General features: G+C 52.1%; 1 protein-coding gene and 1 pseudogene across 2 annotated transcripts; one reads left to right on the top strand and one right to left on the bottom strand.

The window, feature by feature from the left end:
• Positions 1-1,852: 1,852 nt before the first annotated feature.
• Positions 1,853-21,835, bottom strand: Coa8 (cytochrome c oxidase assembly factor 8). 2 transcript variants are annotated; one of them, XM_087195169.1, is made up of 5 exons: positions 21,660-21,835; positions 11,149-11,346; positions 9,967-10,030; positions 3,894-3,984; positions 1,853-2,076 (listed from the first exon to the last, which is right to left on the bottom strand). In XM_087195169.1, the coding sequence occupies exons 1-5, from the start codon at positions 21,780-21,782 to the stop codon at positions 2,016-2,018; spliced, it is 537 nt and encodes a 178-aa protein (XP_087051295.1). In that variant the 5' UTR covers positions 21,783-21,835; the 3' UTR covers positions 1,853-2,015. The 2 variants fall into 2 exon arrangements, with proteins under 2 accessions (XP_087051295.1, XP_004836940.3); XM_004836883.3 differs by having other exon boundaries at positions 1,853-2,121; positions 21,660-21,792.
• On the top strand, positions 19,899-20,076 carry LOC147822883 (U2 spliceosomal RNA; annotated as a pseudogene).

Genomic DNA, 21,835 nt, shown 5'->3' with positions numbered 1-21,835 from the left:
GGGATCGAACTCGGGTCCTTGCACTTGTGCAGCAGGCAGCGAAACCACTGAGCTAAATCCCTGGCCCCCACAAGAAAGTTTTATTGAACATGACTGCAACACAGAATCACCTTACTCAGTTTTTCAAAAGCAGAGCATATACATTTTAGGGTCAAAGTAACTTCAGGTATAATTTAGTTGCATTAACTTGTGACCTAAAGTAACATTTACCACCATCATCTATTCTTTTTCTTTTGCGTGTTCAGAGGGACAGTCCCGGGGACCAAGGAGCTGGGGCTGCCTCGGTCACGCTCAGCTCTCGTTCCCAGTGGTGTCCGGACACTGGTGGCTTGAGGCTCTGCCAGGCGGGCCTGGTCAGGAAGAATACCCTGGGGCCGTACTGCTCCCAGAGCACAGTTCCTGCCTCGTCTGGGGGCGGCGAGGGCCTCACCCACGGGACCGTGCTCTGCCTCCATGCCCAGCCCCTGCAGCACTGCTCCTGGGTGGGCTCTGTCCACTGCTGGAGACCAGCAGCTTCTGTCCTGCAGGTGGCCCCGACTGACAGGCGGTGGGGTGCGACAGGGAGACAGGAGGGGACACATCATGGTCTCAGGCTTTTGTGCGACAAGGCCTGGAACTCCTGGTTCTCCCACTCCCTGCCCCACTCTTACCTAGAGCTTGCTCGAGATTCTCGTCCCAACTGCCAGGACCCAGGGGACCTCGGGCCCAGCTGAGTGATGAGAGCCACGGCGGGCAGTGTGTCCTTCTGCTGCATGGACACTCGTGCTGGTCAGCAGCTCCCGCCAGGGGCAGAAGCCATCAGCTCCATGACCCTGGGGCCAAGGCGCTCGGACGAGCAGTCTGAGGCAGTACATCCGGGGACTGCCGTCAGCTTCCTGCCACTGACAACTCCTGAGATCACCCGGAAGGAGGAGCTTACTGGCTCAGGCCAGTTTGTCCCGGTGCTTGAGGGTCCCACACAGGTCAAAGAAAACAGAGAAGGGGCCCAGGGCCAAAGTCCCCTTGAGGGCACCCACAGTCCCGTCACACACTGCTGTGTCCTCTCCCTGCAGGCAGCAGCTATCTTCCCCCTGCCCACAGACGTGACAACAGGCACACACGGTGTCTTCAGGAGCTCAGGTGGGACCATGTGGAACAGGAGAGGAATGCGCTCTGGTGTCTCTCCACTGTCGCCGTCTTGGGCAGAGGCAGCGCACCTGCTTACATCTCAGGATAGTTGTGCACTGGTCAGGGCTGGATCCCCACACCTCACCACTCCTTCATCACAGGGCAGGTGGTCACATGGCAGCCAGCTTCCAAATCACTCCCGTCACTCGAGTCCAGATTTGCTTTTGAGTTACTGAGGATGCAAGCGAAGGCCTCTCGCATATTGGGCAAGTACTCTACCCCTGTGGTATACCCCAGGCCTTTATAGAATTTTTTTTGTTTTTTTGAGGCAAGGTCTATGTAGTTCAGGCAGCCTTGAACTATGTAGCCCAGGCTGGCCTCGAACTCAAGGCAATAGTCTTGCCTCAGCCTCCTGAATGCTGGGATTACAGGCTTGTGCCACCATGCCCAGCTTGTAGAATTTTTTTTTTTTGGTACCGGGGATCGAACTCGGGTCCTTGCGCTTGCAAGGCAGGCAGTGGAACCACTGAGCTAAATCCACAGCCCTTGTAGAATTTTTTGACAGGTGTTCATTAAGTTGCCCAGGCTGGCTTGAAATTTGTGATCCTCTTGCCTTATCCCCCGAGTACCTAGAATTACAGGTGTGCACCACTGTGCCTGGCTGAATTTTTTCAAGTGAAATTTTATGAATATTTTTACACTGTTCTATTTTGATTTGGTGTGATTCAAACACAGAAGAGAGGCATGCAGAGCTTGGGCTTTATTTAACAGCATATCCGTGACAACCAGCTGGCTGGCGACCCAGTCAGGTGGGATCAGCTGGCCCTGCCCTGAGAGGAGAGCGACCTTGGACTCTGGCCACTCACAGGCCCTCCGGAGTGGTGCTTGGCCTGGCGGGTCAGGGCGGCCTAACTGCTCATCTTCTTTGGCTTCTGCTTCAGCTTGTTCCACATCCTCTCCAGGGCCACTCTGCCCATAAAGAAGGTGATGGCAAAATTACGCCTGTACCAGTCTCTGCGGGGAAGCAGGACAGGCATGTGGGACACGGCACCTGCCTGAGTCGGGGCCGGGCCACCGCCAGCCGTATGTCCCTCCCATATCCGTCTGTCCCCCCCACTGGCACCGAGTCCGGCTCCCTGCAGAGACACCAAGGAGAGGGACCAGAGCCACAGCCTACAGGCTCCGCAGGGAGCAAGGGCGTCCCCTTCCCCCCACCTCAGCCCGAGAAGCTACGGGGCAAAGTTGCTGACAGCATCCTCTTCCAGGTGACAAGTTCTGGGGGAACCTGTCTCCGCGAAGCTTCTCACACACATGCCAGGGCACAGGCACACAAGGGGAACCCACCCATGAGGTCATCAGCAGTAGCCACCCCAGTGGACAGCATCGTGGGGACCAGGCAGAGCAGGACCAGGCAGAGCAGGCACAGGCAGGCCACCCCAGGCCTGGGCACGAGCCCAAGTGGGTGGAAAGCAGGCACAGCTTGGGGGTGGAGGCTGGGCCACGCTATTGGGGCCAGGGCTGCCCCTGTGCTGGGCGCGACCCCCCATGGGGTCAGGCCCCCCCCACAGAGTCTGCACTTGCGGTTCAGAGCACCCCAGAGAGCTGCACATCCAGGACTTGCTGTCCAGGACACTCCTGAGCCCACCCACTGCCGGCCTCCCCACCCACATCCTCTGGCCTTGTCCCATGACTGTCACTGTGACACTTGGAACAAATATCGACCATCACACCCAGAACTGCACCTGGCCAGACAGGTCCTATGTGTCTGTAACCAGCTACAACCTTGTTAAAAACACATGATCAAGCTGGGTGTGGTGGTCACACTGCAATCCCAGCACTTTTGAGACTGAAGCAGGAAGATCACAAGTTCAAGGCCACCCTGGGCTGCATAGCAAGACCCTGACTCAAGGAAGCAATAACAAAAATAATGAACAGACTTAGGAATACAACCCTGTGTACGGTCACTAAGCACTGTCCTCTGTCCAAATGTTTCCATCAGGACCCAAACCCGGCCTAGACCCTGCGACGTCTCCCGGTATACAGCGGCCCCCTCCCCAAGTTATTCCAGCTACACTGAGGAGACTGTGTCATCTGCAGAACTCCCAACATGGTGCGTTTGGCCTTGGCATCTTCAGGTGTCCACCTCAAACACCCACTCAGCCCCTCTGCCTTCCCCTGAACCCTGGTGCTTGGCTTGGAGCCCTGGGAAAACAGCCCATCCGGCGCCACAGCGCTGCCCACGTGTGGGGCGGCCAAGCTCAGCCCCAGGGGCTGTCCCGACTATCCTATTCCTTTCCTCTCAGCTTTTCTAACTGCAGCCCAGATCTGCTACTCCGTCAGGAAAATGGCGCTTGCTAACCCACCACCCTTCCCGCAGTTGGCCAGGGATACCGTCCTGGAGGAAGACTGTGTTCTCCGGGGTTTCCTTCCACCCATCGATCTGCAGGGCTTGGCAGCCCAGAGGCGCCCGCCAGTCCCTTCAGGAGCACAAAGCAACCGCTTCAGCCCCCCAGGTCCAATTCCCAGCAGGCTGGATGCCAGGTCTCCTCCTTCCCCACTGCTCCCAGCCAGAAGCAGCTTCTCCAAGAAGGAGCACACACAGCTGCTCAGAACCCCGCCCCGCGCCCCGCAAATAGCCTGAAGCCGTGGATTTCATTTAGAAATGCAAAGGTAATATCGATAAAATCACCCAGCTTCTACCTCTGATGCATCAAGAGTTAGATTCAGATAAGGAAATAATCCTGATCTGGATGTGGTATTAGAACTTTTAGGAAAGAAACACATACCTGTTATAATACATGTGCTTCTGAAAATTTTTACTTAAAAATTCCTTGTAAAAGTCAGCCATTTCTTCTGCGCTCAATGTTGTTTTTTGACCTGAAAGTAAATTTCAATTTCAACATTAAGAATAAAGGAGAAGGGCTGGGGATTTAGCTCTGCGGCACCTCGCCTGCCTCAAAAGCACAAGGTCCTGAGTTTGATCCCCATACCAAAAAAAAAAAAACCAAACCATTAGAGCTAATAAATTCAGCAAGCTTGCAAAATAAAATAGACACACAAATATCAATTATATTTCTAAGTACTAGCAATAAATAATCTGACATGAAGCTAAGAAAAAAATTCCATTTACTGTAGTATTAAAAAGTAATAGACATAGGGCTGGGGATTTAGCTCAGTGATTCTGGTGCCTGCCGTGCAACCTTAAGGTCCTGAATTTAATCCCCGGTACCAAAAAAAAAAGCAACAGAAGAATAAATTTGATGCTGGGCAGGGCATTGTGGCTCACATCTAATTCCAGCACTCTGGGAAGCTGAGGCAGGAGGGTCACAAATTCAAGCCCAGCCTGGGTAGCTTAGTGACTTAGTATCTCAGAACTTAAAGAAGGGCTGGGGATGGTAGCTCAGTGTGTAGATCCTAGGTTCAATCCCCAGTATTGCAAAAATAAACAAACAAATATTAATTAAAGAAGAACTAATCAGGGCCGGGGATTTAGCACAGTGGTTCCAGCACGGCCTGCCTTGCAAGCGCAAGGTCCCCAGTTTGATCCCCAGTACCAAAAAAAAAAAGAACTAATCTGAGCTGGGTGTGGTAGCCCAGGCCTGTAATCCTAGCACTGAGGAGGCTAAGGCAAGAAGATCTCAGGTTTGCGCCCAGCCCAGAGGTTAGTAAGACCTGTCATGAGAGCCTGACGGCTGTGATGTAAGACAACTCTTCTTCACCAGGTGCCCAAGGCATGGGCTGTGGCAGGGCTCAGGCCCAGGATGCACCTGAACACCCTGTTCCAGCCCCGGGGAAGGGGAAAGGGAGCAGCCACGCATGCAGCTCAGTCCCAGCTCACAGCATTGTGGGGGTGGAGGTGGGAGTGGGACACAGCTGCTGTGGGGACTCAGGCCTGACCTGCCTGGGGGGTCCCATGGGGCCAGCGATGCACACTGTCAGGCTCAGTCTGGCAAGCAGGAAAGGCTCCAGATGGGGTCAGGCCACCTGGGGGTCGAGGGAGTGGTGTGGCTGAGCACAGTAGGCATAGAATCCACACCTGGGCTGCAGACCCCCTTCAGTGGTGCACTGCTGGGTCAAAGCCAGCAGAGCTGGGATTGCCTGAGCGCCCCCTACAGCATGCAGGGCACAGGGCTGTCCCGAGACACAGAACAGAGGCCTGGCTGCTCTGCGGCCCAGCCCAAGTCCCAGTCACTCAGCCACAGCCACACTGCTGCGTCCCCAGCCCAGTCTGGCCAGCCATGCGGATACCTCACTACCTCCTGGGCCTCCTGAGGTGGGCACTGGTGCCCACGCGTCACTGCCACTTTGTGCAGAGCCCCCACCTGTGCCCAGAGCTTGCCCCACCCTGTGACCTGCTGTGCTTGCCAGACCCACACCCATGTGCTCACGCCCTGCCCCTGCCGGCCTCCCTCGCTTCCCCATGGCCCAGCCACTTCCCCAGGGTCTACACACCCTGCACTCCTATGAACCCACTTGGGCGCAGGCCCCACTCTCGCTGAAGCTCCTCCCAGCCACCCAGTCCCCAGGACAAGCACCGTGCCTGGCACCCGGGACCTCGACTGCATGTTAGGATGGATGCTCCTCAGGTAGAGAAGGGGGCGCCTAGTGGCCTGAGGAGCTCCCAGAGGAAGGACAGGGTCCTGTCCAGGGGCCACCCCAGGCCACGGAGCAGTCAGGTGCAGTGGGGCCAGACCAGAGGGTGCAAGGCCAGCTCTCAGGGTGGGGTCTCCAGGGGGGCCTGGGGACATCTGCATCCTGCATCAGCATCCTGGCATCTGTCGGCCTTCACAGCCTTGGGGGGACTGAAGAGGTGGAGAAGCTGCTCCTCCCTGTGGCAGCCACTGTCAGAACTGTTGCACTGGATGGACAGGGCCAGGCTCTGTCCCCCGCTGGCCTCGTGGCCTGACTCATGACTTTCCGGCCATTTCCTCATCTCCAGCATGTGACCACACCAGCAGCCTCACCAGGCCAGGTGCTGTCAGTGTCGGGAGGCACCAGCGTGATCTGGGCAAACGAGGAACAGTCAGAGGGCAGGCAGGGGTCTCAAGACAGCCTGGGCCACCCTGCCCAAGGCCTCAGACCAGCGCTCAGCAGAAAGCAGGAGCCCCACGAATGTCTGCTAGGTCACCCGTGCCCCAGGCCCATCAACACTGGGACTTGTTACAGAGCACAGAGCAAACGGGACGGGGGAGCAAGACGGGGGAAGGGAAGGGAGGGAGGCAGGGGCAGTGTGATTCACTGTACCCTAACGTGGGTGTTTCAAATCCAAAAACAACAGCTGGGGCTGGGGATTTAGCTCAGTGGTTCAGCTGCCTGCCTCAAAAGCGAAAGGGCCCAAGTTCGATCCCGGTACCAAAAAAAACAGCTGACGAAGTGAATCCACTGGGATGGCAGCCTCTTTCCCAGATGCACAAACATTTGAGCAATAAACAAAAGGAGAGGAAGGAATTCACTCTCCCACTGTCCAGCCTGCCCTCAAGTGACATTTCATTTGGGGTCAGGCAGAACTGAAATCAGGAAATTTTGCTTTCTGCATGTGAAATGAAATCAGCAGATTTTCCACCCTGCTGCAGAGCTTTGGGGCGCCACCCAGCGAGTGCCTGGCCAACCTGGCAGCTGCCGTGCTACTCCTCAGCACCAAGACACTTCCAATGCATCACACTGCTAGGAGCACAGGCAGTGGGCATGGCTCAGCCCAGGGAGAGGCTGGGAATTTCAGGCGGTCACAGCCACCAGGGTCACTCCACCCACACTGAGTCTCCACACTGAACAATTCCCTGACTTTGAGAGGCACAAAGGATGCCTCTCTGCTGAGAACGAATGGTGAAATCTACAGTAGCTCCCTTCCCACAGTGGCGTCCCCAGACTGGATAGGCTCTGTGCTGCAAAGCACATCTGCTGCAGTGCTGTTGCAAGTGCAGCCAGACAAGCACTCGCCCATCAGTTGCTGCAGTGAGGTGAGCTATTTCTGGCCGCCTGGCCACGTCTTTGTCTCCATGGCACCAGCTGGGCTCCCTCCCTCCTTAGAAGCTGCTGTGCCCTCTCCCCTGCCCGGGGGGCACAGCACAGGGGGCCTGGGAGTGTCAGGGAGCCAGCCCATAGAAGGGCGAACTAGGAGCTAGCACTTTAACCCCTGGAAGGAAGAGCTGGGATCGCTCTGGCCCTATTGTCCAGGACCTGCCAGGGTATTTTCAGCGTCCATCTGCAGCATCCCCCAGAGGCTGGGGCTGTCCCCAAGGGGTGGCCCTGGGCAGGCGGAGCCTCAGGTCCCAGGACTGGCCTATCCCTCCCTGCGCTCCCCGCCCTGAGCCATCCAACTACAGAGGACGAGGCACAGCACCCCCTTTCTGTTAAGATCTTTTGTTACATCAGGGAAAGCCCTTGAGCATATGCACCTGAATTTCCTGTCTAGCTTAGTGAATTACCCTTTCTCAGGAGGACAGTCCGTATCATTCTTGTACTTTCTACACTAGGAACGATGTATTTCATTCCTTCATCCATAAATAATTAATCCCTACAAATAAACTTTTTGACCAATTTGAAATGTGCTTATATTGGAGGAGAATAAATTGGAATTTAGTATTTTAGATTAAAAGTCATTAATTTCTCCAACATTATAAAAAACCCTCTTCCCTCAGCTCTGGGCGCCTTTGTGTTCTCAAATTAAGGACACACAGGTGTGAAATGCTCAGGCCCACGGAGGGGACCTGCCTGCCCCACCTCCTTGTCAGGCACAGCAGCTTGGCCGCTTTTCTCATTACAGTGACAGGCGCGACTGTTTACCTTGTACGATAGGATGTTTTGAAGCTCATGTACATTGCAGAACGACTAAATCTAGGTAGCCAACAAGCTCACTTCTGTGGCAAGAATGTTCTCCATCCATACCTAGCATTTTCCAAGACAACAACATTATTAACCAGGGCCACCCCACGCATGCCCGGTGTGTCTCCTCCTCTCCCATCCACTGTGCCCTGTGACCTCGGCTTCCCAGCCTCCCTCCAGGCCCCTCTCCTCAGCATCTTCCATCCTGCCTCATTAGTTACCAAGGTAACTGAAAATCTGATTTAAGGGCCACTTCTCAATACTCAGCAGGGCCAGGATTCTCAAAACAACCACATCCATCTGTTAAGAGAGTGGCTATCTCGACACCTGCACACACCCGCACACGAGCACACACGTGGCCAGCTGAGGACCCGTGCAGACCCTGTCCCGGGTCCTCCCTGGCTGGGGCGCCTGCCCGTCAGCCTGGGTCCCTCTTCCTTCTGACACTGTGCAGGCCAGATGGTCAGGACCCAAACCACAAGCTCACGCCCTGTGCTCACTGCTGGGTGCGGCGCCCTCCTCTGCTGCCCCCCAGGACCCTGCAGCACACAGCAGGCAAGGTGGGGAGTGCATCAGGGTACTCCTGCTCCCCCACCCGGGGGAACCCGGCCAGGCTAGGGATTAGCAGGAGACAGATGGCATGCTGGTCTAATAACAAACTTGGCTTTTGGGGTCAACGGTTCTGGACTTCCCATTGGAATAACATTGTGAGAGCAGACACTGCTCTTCGATCAGTATGAAAGGATGCTAAGGCCCAGGAGAAAATGGCCAAAGGCTACTGAGCACTAGACTTTCTAGCCAAACAGAAATGGCAGAACAGGAGGCAGAAGGGTCTGAGACAGCATGGTTCCTTCACGCAGGGAGAAGATGGGAGTGGTGGGAAGGACTCGCCAGACCGGTCTTCTGTCCACAGGGTCAGGGCACTGTCACTCTGTGGCCACAGAGGAGTCTAAGAACCCACACTGAGCAGCAACTGACAGAGCTGCATTTTGGGCAGAGCAGTCTGGCTACAGTGCGAAGAGTGGATTTAGAGCAGGGGTCTGAGAAACCACACTACAGGTCAAATCTGGCCCAACGCCTGTTTTGTAAATAAAGTTTTATCGGAACACACCCAAGCCCATTTGTTTATGTTTTACTCAACAGCAGAGTTGAGCAATTCCAACAGACCCCCATATGGCCCACTAAACTATTCCCCCGTCTAGCTCTTCAGAGAACAAGGGTACTGGCCTCTGACGTAACACTGGAAGCCAGCAGGCTCGACGGCACATCCCTGGAACTCCAGCTACTCTGGAGGCTGAGGCTGCGGGTTTGAGACTTTCTGGGCAACTTAGTGAGGCCCTGGACATGGTGGTGCACACCCGTCATCCCAATTCTTCAGAGGCTGAGGCAGGAGGATTGCGGCCTGGACTACATAGCAAGTCCCATTCTCAAAACAAAACAAAGAGCTGAGGATGTATAGCTCGGGGAGAGAACATGGATACAATGGAGGGGGGCTGGAAACTGGGGGAATATTAGGGAGTGAAATTCAGCAGCGTTTAAAGACAGAAAGCAAGCAACACTTCTGAGGAATGTTGCACAGTCACCCTGGAGGAGAGGGAGGAGGAGCTGGTGTGGGAGGGCGAGGGGACCTGTGGGCTCTGGGACCTCAGGGGAGTCACCCTGAGAGGCCATCACCACCAGGAGAGACACAGGGACCAATGGCAAGGCAAAGGAAGCAGGGTCCCAGGGCAGGAGAGACAGGAGGAAACCAGGCGGGGGCGGGCGAGGCAGGTGAGACCAAGATGCCCTAAGCAGCCGCCCACTCAACACCCCTCTGCTGCCTTAGTCTTTTACTGGAACATTTTAGATATACATGGTCACGATCCTCACGGGGAATATTATCTGGACGTGATAGATCTTGCTTCTTTTTTTCCCATTTCCCTCCCCTCCCCTCTCTTCAATCCCCTTCCCCTTCTTGTTTGCCAAAGCTTTCAACACCGCTTCCTGCCTCCTGTTCAGGTCCAAACAGTGGTAGCCAGCAGCACCCGATGCACTGACCTGATTCCACTGCCAGGCCCAGGCCTCGGGCTTGCAGTCTTGAGTGGATGAAGTCTTCCTTCTCCTGGAAGAAGAGACTGTCAGGGCTGCGGCTCCTCCTGCCACCTCTCCCAGTTCTGGGGAAGTCTGCTGTGCATTTCCTGAGAAGCAGCCCATCTCAAAGCCGGCTTAAAAAGCACCTGAGTTTGGTTAAGTTTCATGTGTGAGCCGGGCATGGTGGTGCACACCTGTAATCCCAGCACTTGGGAGGCTGAGGCAGGAGGATCACCATGAGTTCAAGGCCAGCCTGAACTATATAGTGAGACCTTGTCTCAAAAAACCAAAGAACCCCTCCAAAAAAAAAAAAAGGCCAGTGCTTCATTTTTTTGGTACCAGGATCGAACTCGGGACCTTGTGCTTTCGAGGCAGGCAGCGGAACCACTGAGCTAAATCCCCAGCCTGTGCTTCTTTATATACATGTTGGTTTTTGTTTGGTATTTTTTTTTATCAAGCACTAGGGATCGAACTCTGGTCCTCGAGCTTACGCAGCAGGCAGCAAAACCACTGAGCTAAACCCCCGGCCCTTTATTTGGTTTTTTGAGACAAGGTCTCACTATATAGTTCAGGCTGGCTTGAACTCACCTTGCAGCACGGGCTGGCCTCTAACTTTCGGTGATCCTCCTGCCTCAGCCTCCCAAGTGCTGGGATTACAGTGTGAGCCACCCCACCATACCCGGCACAGGTCGGTTTTAAAACTTCTACATACTCCAGCACTTGGGAGGCTGAAGCAGGAGGATCGTTTTGAGTTTGAGGCCAGCCTGGGCTCCATAGTTAAAGACCAGCCTGAGCTACAAAGCAAGACCCTGTCTTGGGCCAGGGATTTAGCTCAGTGATTTCAGTGCCTGCCTCGAAAGAAGACCCTGTCTCAAACAAACAACGGCCCCCAATCCCAAAAACCTTCTGCACAAGTGCACTCACATCGACATAGGCACTGAGCACTGAGCACTGAGCAATACCAACACAAATATTAAAAGACTCATGGGCCGGGGATTTAGCTCAGTGGTTTTGCCCCCTGTTACGCAAGCGCAAAGACCCAAGTTCAATCCCCGGTACCAAAAAATTAAAAAATAAAAAAAATAAAGACTCAGCTCCGCCGAGGGGCCAAGAAAGTTACTTCTCAGTCTCATATGAAGCCATGCTTACCTTACTGAAAGTCAAATTCTGGTTCGACCAGAACTGCTGGTTCCATTCTTGTGTTTCTTGTCTCAGTTCCCTGAGCTTTTGCTCCAATGATGATTCATTTTCAGGGATGTAGAAGTGCACAGGGCGGAGGTTTGAATGTCTATCTGGGGGTCCAATCCAATCGTGACAAGATTTTCTTGGAGGGCAGAATCTTGAGTCCTTGAAGGAAATGCACGGATTAACACCAGCCTGTGGTGTTTATTTTATTTTATTTTTTTGTGGTGTTTATTATACAATTAACAATCCGTACTATTAAGGTGCCACATTGGTTTCCTCTCTTTAAAAACTTGAATGCACCCAGGAATTTCCAAGTTAAAAGAACAATAATGAATATTAACATCATCACGCTATGTTCAACAGATGGTGCTGGAACAACCCACGCCCTAGTACGGGAGGAGGAGGAGAATCATGTTCAGCCTGTACCTTGCACCACAAACAAAAACTTTACTTGAAATGCATCACAGATCTAGATGTAAAATCTAAAACTATATAAGCTTCTAAAAGGAAACATAACAGATGTGTGCACATGGAAGCTCGTGTGTGTGTGGCACTGCCACTGATGTGTGCACATGGAAGCTCATAATGGCTTGCTAAAATGCCCAGGTTGGACCTGAACTTGCAATCCTCCTGCCTCAGCCTCCCAAGCAGCTGGGGTTACGGGGGGGGGGGGGTGTCGGGTCACCGTAACAGAAAACTTTTGAAACCTTAAACAGATTTCTTAGGTATAGCAAAAGCCCACCACATAGGGCAAAAATGGATTAACCAGCCTTCACCACAGCTGATATCTTTTGTTCTTCTAAAAACACTGCCAAGGTAACAGGAAGCCAAGGCACAGACTAGGAGACTACATACTGGAAAGGGCATTTTCTTAGAAAACAGAACTCTTAACACTCAAAAAGAAGGGCCGGGGATTTAGCTCAGTGGTTTCATCACCTGCTGTGCAAGTGCAAGGACCCGAGTTCAATCCCTGGTACCAAAAAAAAAAAAACTCAAAAAGAAGAAAAAACTTAATTTTAAAATGGGCAAAATATATGAATAAAAACTTCAGGGGCTGGGGATTTAGTTCAGTGGTTCCAGTGCCTGCCTCACAAGCACAAGGTCCCGAGTTCGATCACCAGTACCAAAAAAACCCACAAAACTTCACTGAAGACCTACCCATTGCAAATAAACTCACAAGGACAAGCTCACCATCTTGTCATCAGGGAAACCAAGTCCAAAACACAACGGGATGCACTCTACCCATTCAACAGCGAAAGCAGAACTGCACACCGAAGCGCTGTCCAGGGTACAAAGCAACTCTGACCAGCCGGGCACAGTGGCGCATGCCTGTCATCTGGCACTCAGGAGGCCAAGGCAGGAGGATCCCTTTGAGTTCGAGGCCAGCCTGGACTACAGAGAGACCCCATCTCAAAAAAGCAAAGAAAGGGGTCGGGGATTTAGCTCAGTGGTACTGTGCCTGCCTCGAAAGGGCAAGGTCCTGAGTTCGTTCCCCGGTACCAAAAAAACCCCTTAGCCTTTACAGGTGGGAATGCAAAGTGTGGTCAGTCTGAGAAAAAGTCATGTAGGAAGTGGATGTACAACAGGAGCCAGCAGCCCTGTCCCCAGAAAGGACACACGTGCACCTTGTGTGGCAGCTGGCAGAGGCTTCACTTACGGCCACTGAGACCTGGGGGCTATGCACAGCGAGGCTACAGCTCATGCCACCACCTGGACTGATCTCAAGAGCACAGCACTGAATTCTATCTGCGACATTCTGGAGACTCCAGGTGCTGGGTGGAGGGAGGGAAGAGAATATGGGTGGTGAAAATGTTACCCCAACTTACTCTGTACCTGAAATCTACTGTATGTGAACTGGACTCCAAGAAAACGGACAGCCTGCCAGGGCCGTGGTGGCGCACACCTGCAGCCCCACAACTTGGGAGGCGGAGGCAGGAGAACTGCCCCGAGTTCCAGCCTGGGCTCACACCGAGCTCAACCCCGGGCCTGGGGCAGGTGGGTAAGCCCAGCATGAGGCTCCAGGAGCCCAGCATGAGCCCCCTCTGGTTCAGTCTGCATTATCAAGACCTCCTCTACTCCAAGCTGTCTGGACAGTCAACAGAAAAGTAACTGAGGCTCACGTGGGCGTCTGCCAGGGGCCGCGGGGGAAATACTCGCTTCCAGCCACAGAACGTCAGTGCGAGAGAAGCTGGGCGGGCTCACCTGGGCCCTGTCACAAAGGTCCCCACTGTGTGGGCATGATGGCAGTGACTCTAAAACAGAGCGCAATAAACAGGAAGCATGAGTTTTAAGTATTTATTGTTCTTGTTTTTATTATTTTTGTTTTGTTTTTTCAGGTCTCCTTACATAGTTCAGGCTGGCAGGCTGGGCTCAAACTCACGGCAGTCCTCCTGCCTCAGCCCCCCAGGTCCTGGGGTGATACGTGTGCACCACCACACCCAGCCTGCCCTTTTTTTTTTTTTTTCTGGAAACATAACATAGTGAAGTTTACTCTAAATACATTATTCATTCATCCTAACATGTTATCAGCAGTGTCAAGAGTATCCAAAAATTCAATGACAAAAAAATAAAAACCACGTTCTTGTCTTTAATATGTTGGGGTGTTTTTTTGGGGGGGGTACCGGGGATCCAACTCAGGTCCTTGTGCTTGTGCAGCAGGCAACGAAACCACTGAGGTAAATCCCCGGCCCCCAAAACACAAGTTGGTTTTTTTTGGTACCGAACTTGGTTCCTTGCCCTTGCAAGGCCTTTAATATGTTTTTATAGAACTTAATTTTAATGATGGTTGCTCCTCAGTAAGATTCCTGAGCCCCCAGCTGGGTGACAGGCAGGCGGCTCCCCGGATTCTGCCCTTCCGGGACTGACCAGGAGAAGCGCAGTCACTGAGGGAAGAGGGGCCACAGTAGCCTAACAAGGTGCTCGCCCACACTTTTCCTCTACCGGAAACTCACAACACGTGAGCCAGGCTTTCTGCATCTTAGAGATAAGGAAGTTGGCAGGCTACTACCTGGGCCCTGGGAACAGCACAGCCCAGCCTGGCTTTTGCTGCAGCACACCAGGACAGCTGGCAATCACCATGACAATGGAGCAGAGAGAGGCCAGTCTCAAATGCCCAGAGAGTGGCCACTCCTCCCCTCCACCAGCCTGTCCCGACTCTTCACTGGCTCACCCTGGATCCAGGACATCCTTGCCCTGCAGGGTGTAGAAGCTGGTCTGAGAGCAAAACCCTCGGCTCCTCCTAGTGACACAGGGTCCCCCTAAATAGCCTCAGCCTCCCAACTATGGGATTAGGGGTATGCACTGCCACACCTGGCACCGGCTTGTCCTATTTGTTGGTCAAGAACAAAACAGTGTACTTCCTGACTTCCTGGGTTTACTGCCCTACGATTCCAAGAAGGAAAAAGACCCAGGCTGGACTTAAATTGCTAAGTGCATCACAGCTGGTCACTCCAATTCCCTACTGCTTTCTGGAGGTGGTCAGAAAGAAACTGTTTAATCCAAAGATGTTTATAGGGAAACCAACGACATCAAAGCAAAGTTTACTGGTATTGCCTTCTAAAAGTAAGCAAATATAAATGTGTGTATTACAAGACAGCAAGGAAAGTTTTGAGAACCCTATCTGAAATTGAGTGACTTCTGCCGTAGGAACTGCAGAAGGAGCCTTGGTTTCTGAGCGATGAACCCTCACAGGCTCCCTCAGACTGCTCGTCCTCATCTGCAGACATCTGGAGGATAAGCTCCAGCGTTAAAACTCTCCACCTGCTTCGTGGTAACTGCCCCTGAGGCTGCTGTGAGTCTCCACACTTGGATGTGTTTCCCTGCAGGAGCCCAAGTGTGCATCCTGGCCCAGGGGAGGAAGGAGCCCAGAACCCTCAGCCTCACTCTGGCCTGCTGTGCCCAGGGAGCAGGCAGGTCTGACAGAGAAGTGGGGACACTCGGTCACCTCCGCACGAGCAGCCTAAGCTGCTGGAGGCAGCTGTGCCCACCATGGCCCAGCACAGTGGCTTCCTGCAGCCGGTGCCAAGCTGCAGACCACAGGCCTTTCCATGCAAGCGCTTTCACCACCACTCAGCGACCAGCCTGGGCCACATCAAGAGCTCAAGGCCAGGCTGAACTACACAGTGAGATCCTGCCTTGAAAAACAAAAAATAAATTAAACAAATAAAAATTTTTTAAAAAGCTAGGATTATAGCTCAGTAGAAGAGCACTTGCTTAGCAAGCACGAAGCCCAGGGTTCACACCTCACTACTGAGGGAAAAAAACAACCCCGCTTACAGATGAGCCTTATGTAACAATTCCAGTCATTTTCCATTTCCCATGGTAACTGGAAAGACTCAATGTTCGACTGTGACAGCTTAGTTCCACTTTCCCCTATAAACTGTCACTTCTGTCTTTGTTCGCCAGGAAGCTGCAAGAAGCTGAGGGAGGAAAGAGCCCTTCTCTAACAGGAAGGCTCCCTTGTAGTGGGAGTAATTACTGTCATTCCTGCTTCTTACAGCAGGAGCCCCGGGCCTGGCTTCCTGGGGAAGGCGGCTCCTCTGGGCCACACACCCCGGGGGGCCCCTGGGCCCTGACACCCCACAGAGGGGCAGCTGGCTGGCCTGCCCTCACTGGTCAGCCGGGGTGGGAGCTCAGCCCCAGTCCTTGAAATCTTTTCATGGGGCTTTTGCTTGGCCAGTGACCCGCACAAGGCTCCCCTGCCCAGCTCTGCATCCAGCCTGGCTCTTCGCCAAAGGAGCCCTCCCTCCAGAAGTGACCTGCACAGCCCAGAGCAACGAGGGGCAGCCAAGAGGGAATGACCAGGGCTCCTGGGCCATTCGCGAGCTGCCTTCCTACTCAAGTCCCCGCCTCCTCAAGACGGAGCCAAAGCAGCTTCCTTGGGAAAGGTGAGGGTCCCCAGCCCCCTACGCCACATAAGCACACAACACCAGCAAAGTATAGTTAGCAAGGCGTGCAGATGACAATCCAGGGGGAGGGCAAGGCCATCTCCAGCTAGGAAATCAGTGTAGGAGTCTCTCAGGAACACTAATTGCATGGGAGAGCCGCCTGGACCAGAGGAACACCCTCCCCTATATCAGTGATCACAGGGGAGCCAGCCTCCCTGAGGATGCCCACATTTATTGCTATTACAATCCTTCCCCCCTCCCCCAAGACTGGAGATTGAACCCAGGGCCTTCAAACAAACCCATGAATAAATTCAAGCTCAGCCTGCAATGTAGCAACTTAAAAAGACGCAAAGACACCTTGTCTCAAATAAAAAATCAATTTAAAAAAATTGGGCTAGAGGTCCTGGGATTTAGCTCAGTGGTTCCACCGCCTGCCTCACAAGCACAAGGTCCCAAGTTCGATCCCCGGTACCAAAAAAAAAGAAAAATCAATAAAAAGGGTGTGGGGGGGCCTTCATATACTATCATGGTTCAAATCTAGAGCGTCCCCCAAGTCTCGTGGGTTCAGTGGTGGGCTTTTGAATCTTGGTGCTATACTAATCAGTAGATGATGTGGTGATGAGTTCCTAGCTGAGGTGGGGCCCAGCTGGAGGAGCTGGGGGCCTTTGGAGGATCTCTCTCTCTCCCTCTCTCTCCCTCTGTCTCTCTAGCTCTCTCCAGGTCTCCATGGGATGAGCAGCTGTCCTCTGCCAGGCCTTTCCACTATGCCATCTCTGCCTTAGAGCCAGCCAAGCATGGACTAAACCCCATGAAACTGTAAGCCAAGCTTTGCAAGCATAAGGTCCTGAGTTCAATCCCTGTGGGGCAGGGGATAGAAAAAGGTATATGCACCAGAGCAAGAGGACTGCACATTTGAGGCCAGCCTGGGCTATGTAGTGAGTTCAAAGCCATCTTGGGGCAGTCATGGTGGCTCATGCCTAATCACAGCACTTAGAAGGCTGAGGCAGGAGGATCACCAAAATTCAAGGCCAGCCTGGGCAAAGTTTAAGGCCAGCCTGAGACCCTGACTCAAAAACAAGAGCAAAAAGCCATCTTGGACTACACACTGAGACTCTGTCTCAAAAAATTAAAAAATATGTAAAATAAAAGTGACCCTGACATCAAAGTCTAGGGGACAGTACCTGGCAGGAGTTTGTTCATTTTCCAGGCAGGAGCAGCGCCACTGAGCTAAATCCTCACCCCTTGGAGTTTGTTCATTTTCATCCAAAAAGTATTAGAAGGAAATATTCAACTGTCCCCTGTATATAAGACATATACAGTCCTTATAGATAAGGCTTAGGGCCCCAAGGGCATTATTCAGTCTTACTGAGCTCAGACTTCCTTATCTGTAAAATAGGGATGATAAAAGCATTGATTTTGTAAAACTGTGGTTATTAACTCCATTAAAGTGTTAATTTATCCTGGTGTATGCAAACAGTAAACTGTCAATACAATGCAAGCCTATGAGCAGCTAATGTACACAGTGAAAACAGTGGTGCTCAACTTGCACCACCCAAGACATCCTCAGGAAACAGCCCCACCAGCCCCATTCCAGAACTGTCACGTCAGATTGGCTGGGCGTGACCGTGCCTGCAGTCCCAGCACTCTGAGAGGCTGCGGCAGGAGCAGCACAAGTTCGAGCCCAGCCTGGGCAAGTGAGCGTCTTAGTAAGTCCCTGACTCAAAATAAAAAATAAATGAAAAGGGCTGGGAATGGAGCTCAATGCAAAGGTCCTGGGTTCAATCCCCAGTCGCTGTCCCCCACCACCACCAAAAAAGAGAAAAATGTCTTCCAGGTTAATTTCAACACGCAGTTTGAGGACCAATGACATAAACACCTAGCAGGTATAAGCTGGCACTGAGGCTAAGCAACACTTCAGAGCTGAGTTTTTAAGTTTGGTTTGAGAGGAAGAGTGATGTCTAACCCTTAAGACCTGCAATATGTATCCAGGCCAGGGATTTAGCTCAGTGGTTCCACTGCCTGCCTCGCAAGTGCAAGGTCCTGAGTTTGATCGCCTGTACCAAAAAAACCCCCCAAAACTGGTACCCAAGCTGGGTGGAGAGGCGTAAGCCTGCAGGCTCAGCTAGGCAGGAGGTTGCGGCAGAGGACTTGAACCCACAAGCTCAAGCCCAGCCCGGGCCACACACTCAGGCCCCATCTCAGCAAAGCAAAGAACCTGGGGCTGGGGATTTAGCTCAGCAGTTTCACTGCCTGCTGCCCAAGCGCAAGGACCTGAGTTCGATCCCCGGTACCAAAACAAAAACATAAACAAAAACAACAACAACAAAAATGCAGAGTAAGCCAGACGTACAGGATTAAAACGTAAAATCTACTGCAAGAAAACAAAAGGTCTGCCACCTGTTACTGTTAAGATTTTTTTTCTTGGTACCAGTCGAACTCATGACCTTTTGCTTGAGAGGCAGGCACGATATCACTGAGCTAAATCCCTGGCCCTGTTACTGTTAAGATTTGATGGTGGAGGGGCCAGGATTTAGCTCAGTGGTTCCGCCGCCTGCCTTGCAAGCGCAAGGTCCCAAGTTCGATCCCTGGTACCAAAAACAAAAAAACAAAAAACAAAAACCATCGCTTTGAAAAAAAAAAAAAAAAAAAAAAAGATGTCATGGTGGGCCAGGGATTTACCTCAGTGATTCCGGCGCCTGCCTCCCAAGTGCAAGATCCCATGTTCAATCATTGGTATCAAAAAAAAAAAAAAAGATTTGATGTTTACACCCAAAGTTCCAAAGATACCAATCTCTCCAAGCCACAGAAATTTAATTACTCAGGAAGCAACAAAGGTGGTCTGAAGCACAGAGCAAACACAAATTTCCCCAAGGTAAAACCTCTCTTGCCTGCCATGCAGGACCTAGCATAATGGGGTATTCACAGCCTATAAAGCATGGCTCCAGTCATGAGGGGAGAGTTGGGCAAGTTCTGACTCACAGCACCAGTGGCCAGTGTCACTGCAACCATCTCCAGACTAGGGGGCAAAATCCTGGGGTGCAGCAAGGGCTTCTGCGTCACCTGGGCGACAAAGGGCAGAGGCCAGAGCCATGGTGCGCAGGGCAGGTGTGCCTGGCCCCAAGTGACTCGTTTTATAAAACAGCAGTTCGTTCCATTCAGAGTACAAATCCTGAAACAGGATGCCCTGGCTCCGTGTATGCAAAGAGATCACCACCAGATGCTGGACACACTAAACTTATCAAAAAGAACAACTCTAGGGCCAGGTATTTAGCTCAGTGGTTTCGCTGCCTGCTGCACAAGCGCAAGGACCCGAGTTCAATTCCCGGTACCAAAAAAAAAAACCAAAGAACAACTCTAGCTGTCCAGTATACACATAGAGCAGAAATTGATAGATACATTAACCATACTAATAAAAAAACAACAACCTATAAGGGTTGTCGGATTCAATCAGGAGCACACAAACACAGGACAGAGCCAAGTTACAGCACAGAAAAACAGGCCCCATGAGCTTACTGTGATACTGCACCAACTGTGCCACTGCTGCCCAGAGCAGAAGGAAATCGTGGCCGAAAAGGAGGCAGCTAAGAGGAGTGTTTATGAGAAGTCTAAGAAAGCAAGCTCCCAGTTGGGAAGGTCTCAAAATGGGTGGCCAGAGTAGGTTCTATCTAGGGTCATTTGTATAGAGGTAGCCTTCACAGGTCCAGGTGGGCTGCCCTGTAGACTCTGGGTGTGGGCTGTCCATGCTCTACCACAATCTATAGAGAAATGGAGCATGCAGTGGCCATGCACTGGTCAAGCACTCTGTCCTTTTAAGAATCTTGCTGGGGGATCGCTTCTCGGCCTTTTGGCTAAGATCAAGTGAAGAATCTTGCTGGGTAATTAGGGAGAACAAAGAAAAAGGGAGGAGGGGGTCAGTTACAATGGTCACTTCCCCAAGTTGGCTGTTACCTTCTTGAGGTTAGTAACACGCATGGCTTGAGATAACCCTTAACCCTGTGTCTATACTGTTTTCTTCATAAGGCTGACCAGCCTGAAGTCATCTTCAGCCATGTCCCTTACTATCTGCCTTATAAACTAAATGCCTCTTACAATTGGGCACACCAGACCAACAAATGACACAACCCCCTTCCCCTGAATCATATAAAAGGTGGGGCACCCAACACTAGGATACAGCAGCGACACACGCCCACACATCCACTCACCAGACCACCTGGTGAACAATCACATCAACAGGCGATACCCAGCTGTTCCCGGCTTCAGCTCAGCTAAGCTCTCCCGGCTTAACAAGGTCCATTTTGACTGAATGCCACCCAGACTAAGGCTTTGAGCTAACTCTGCACCCTCAAGCCTCCTCAAGGAAGTCCTGCCTGGTCTGTATCTTATCTGTGTGACCCTTCACATCTCTGTGGGCTCTCTGCCTTGGCTTTCAGTCCTGTCTTCAAATCCTGCAGCCACCAGGGCCTTTGTACTGGGCCACACTCCCAGCTCCCTCCTTTTTAAACTAGTTTTTAATTTTGAAACAGGGTCTTGCTAAATTTCCCAGGCTGGGCTCCAATTTAAGATCTTCTCACCTTAGCTGCTCAGGAAGCTGGGATTACAGGTGTGTGCCAGCTTTGTTAACCCTTTCATAGTTATTTTGTAATCTATATAGTGTATGAAGCGTGAAGTGTTATGTATATTACTAATTAAAATTGAAATAAAAGAACCTGTGATTGTCTAGCTCACTGGCCATAGAGGGAAATCGTGAGTACTCAGCCAGGTAAGGCCAATGAAACTGATGTCACTCGCATTACTGGCATAGATCACCCATGACACATGGTAAAACTTACTTGATTTTAATGGGGCCTCTATGACCATGTTAAGGTGTTTTCTCCAACAATCGTTAATGAAATAAGCTACCGTACCAGGGAACTGAGCCTGGGGCCTGGGTGATAACTTGCCCTGGTACCTGCTTATTCCAACTGTAAACCAGACTGGACTTCAAAGACACATTTATAATAAAGTGTTTTAAGAGTCACAGCCCGACAGAAATGAAAATTAACAAGACCGGTATATTTTGCAATCCTTAATTGGCTCCTTTGTCTTTCCTTAATTACTGTTTTATACCAAGTTCGCTGGCCTCTCTCATTAGCCTGTAAGTAAATGTATTGCTAGTATTTGTGTGCTTTGTTTAATTATTGTATCTGCAGCTCAGTCAACATTTTCATCTGACAGATGAAATCAAGGTTTAGGCCTCCCTTAAACAAAACATACTCCCCGAAAGAAGAGCAATTTGTAAAAACTGCTTGCCATTCTTTCTCGCTATAGACATTCCTTCCGGGTCGTTCGCCAGTTCTGTGTGTTTGAAAAGAACTCTTCAACATCAAGTCCCACAAAGTCAGGATAAAGTCAGCCACCGCTTAAAGAAAAGCACCACTAACCCTTACGAGGCCAAAGCAAAAACGCAAAGCGCAAAGTACGCGCCGTCCACGTCGAGAGGTCTGTGTGTGACTAACAATTATTCCCCGCTCGAGCAGGCACGCGCACTCTCGCTCGCGCTGCGTTCAGGTGGGCGCTTCCGGGGACCCCCCGCCCCCAGGACCCCCTTACCAGGCCGGGCGCCGCGTCCCTCCTCTCGGCCCCGCGCTCCGAAGCGAGCCGGCAGCCGCAGCCCGCGAATCCGCGGCACAGGGGCGAGCACAGAGCCTTCCGCCCGGAGCCCAGGGCCGCCATGGCAGCGTGCGCCACCTCCCGCGCCACACGGCAGAGTCGCGCGCGCGCGCGCG

The sequence above is a fragment of the Heterocephalus glaber genome, unplaced genomic scaffold (genome assembly GCF_053883595.1).
Source record: "Heterocephalus glaber isolate CG9 unplaced genomic scaffold, H.glaber_assembly_v1.0 deba00001608, whole genome shotgun sequence".
NCBI lineage: Eukaryota > Metazoa > Chordata > Mammalia > Rodentia > Bathyergidae > Heterocephalus > Heterocephalus glaber.
This window is presented reverse-complemented; position numbering and strand designations above follow the sequence as displayed.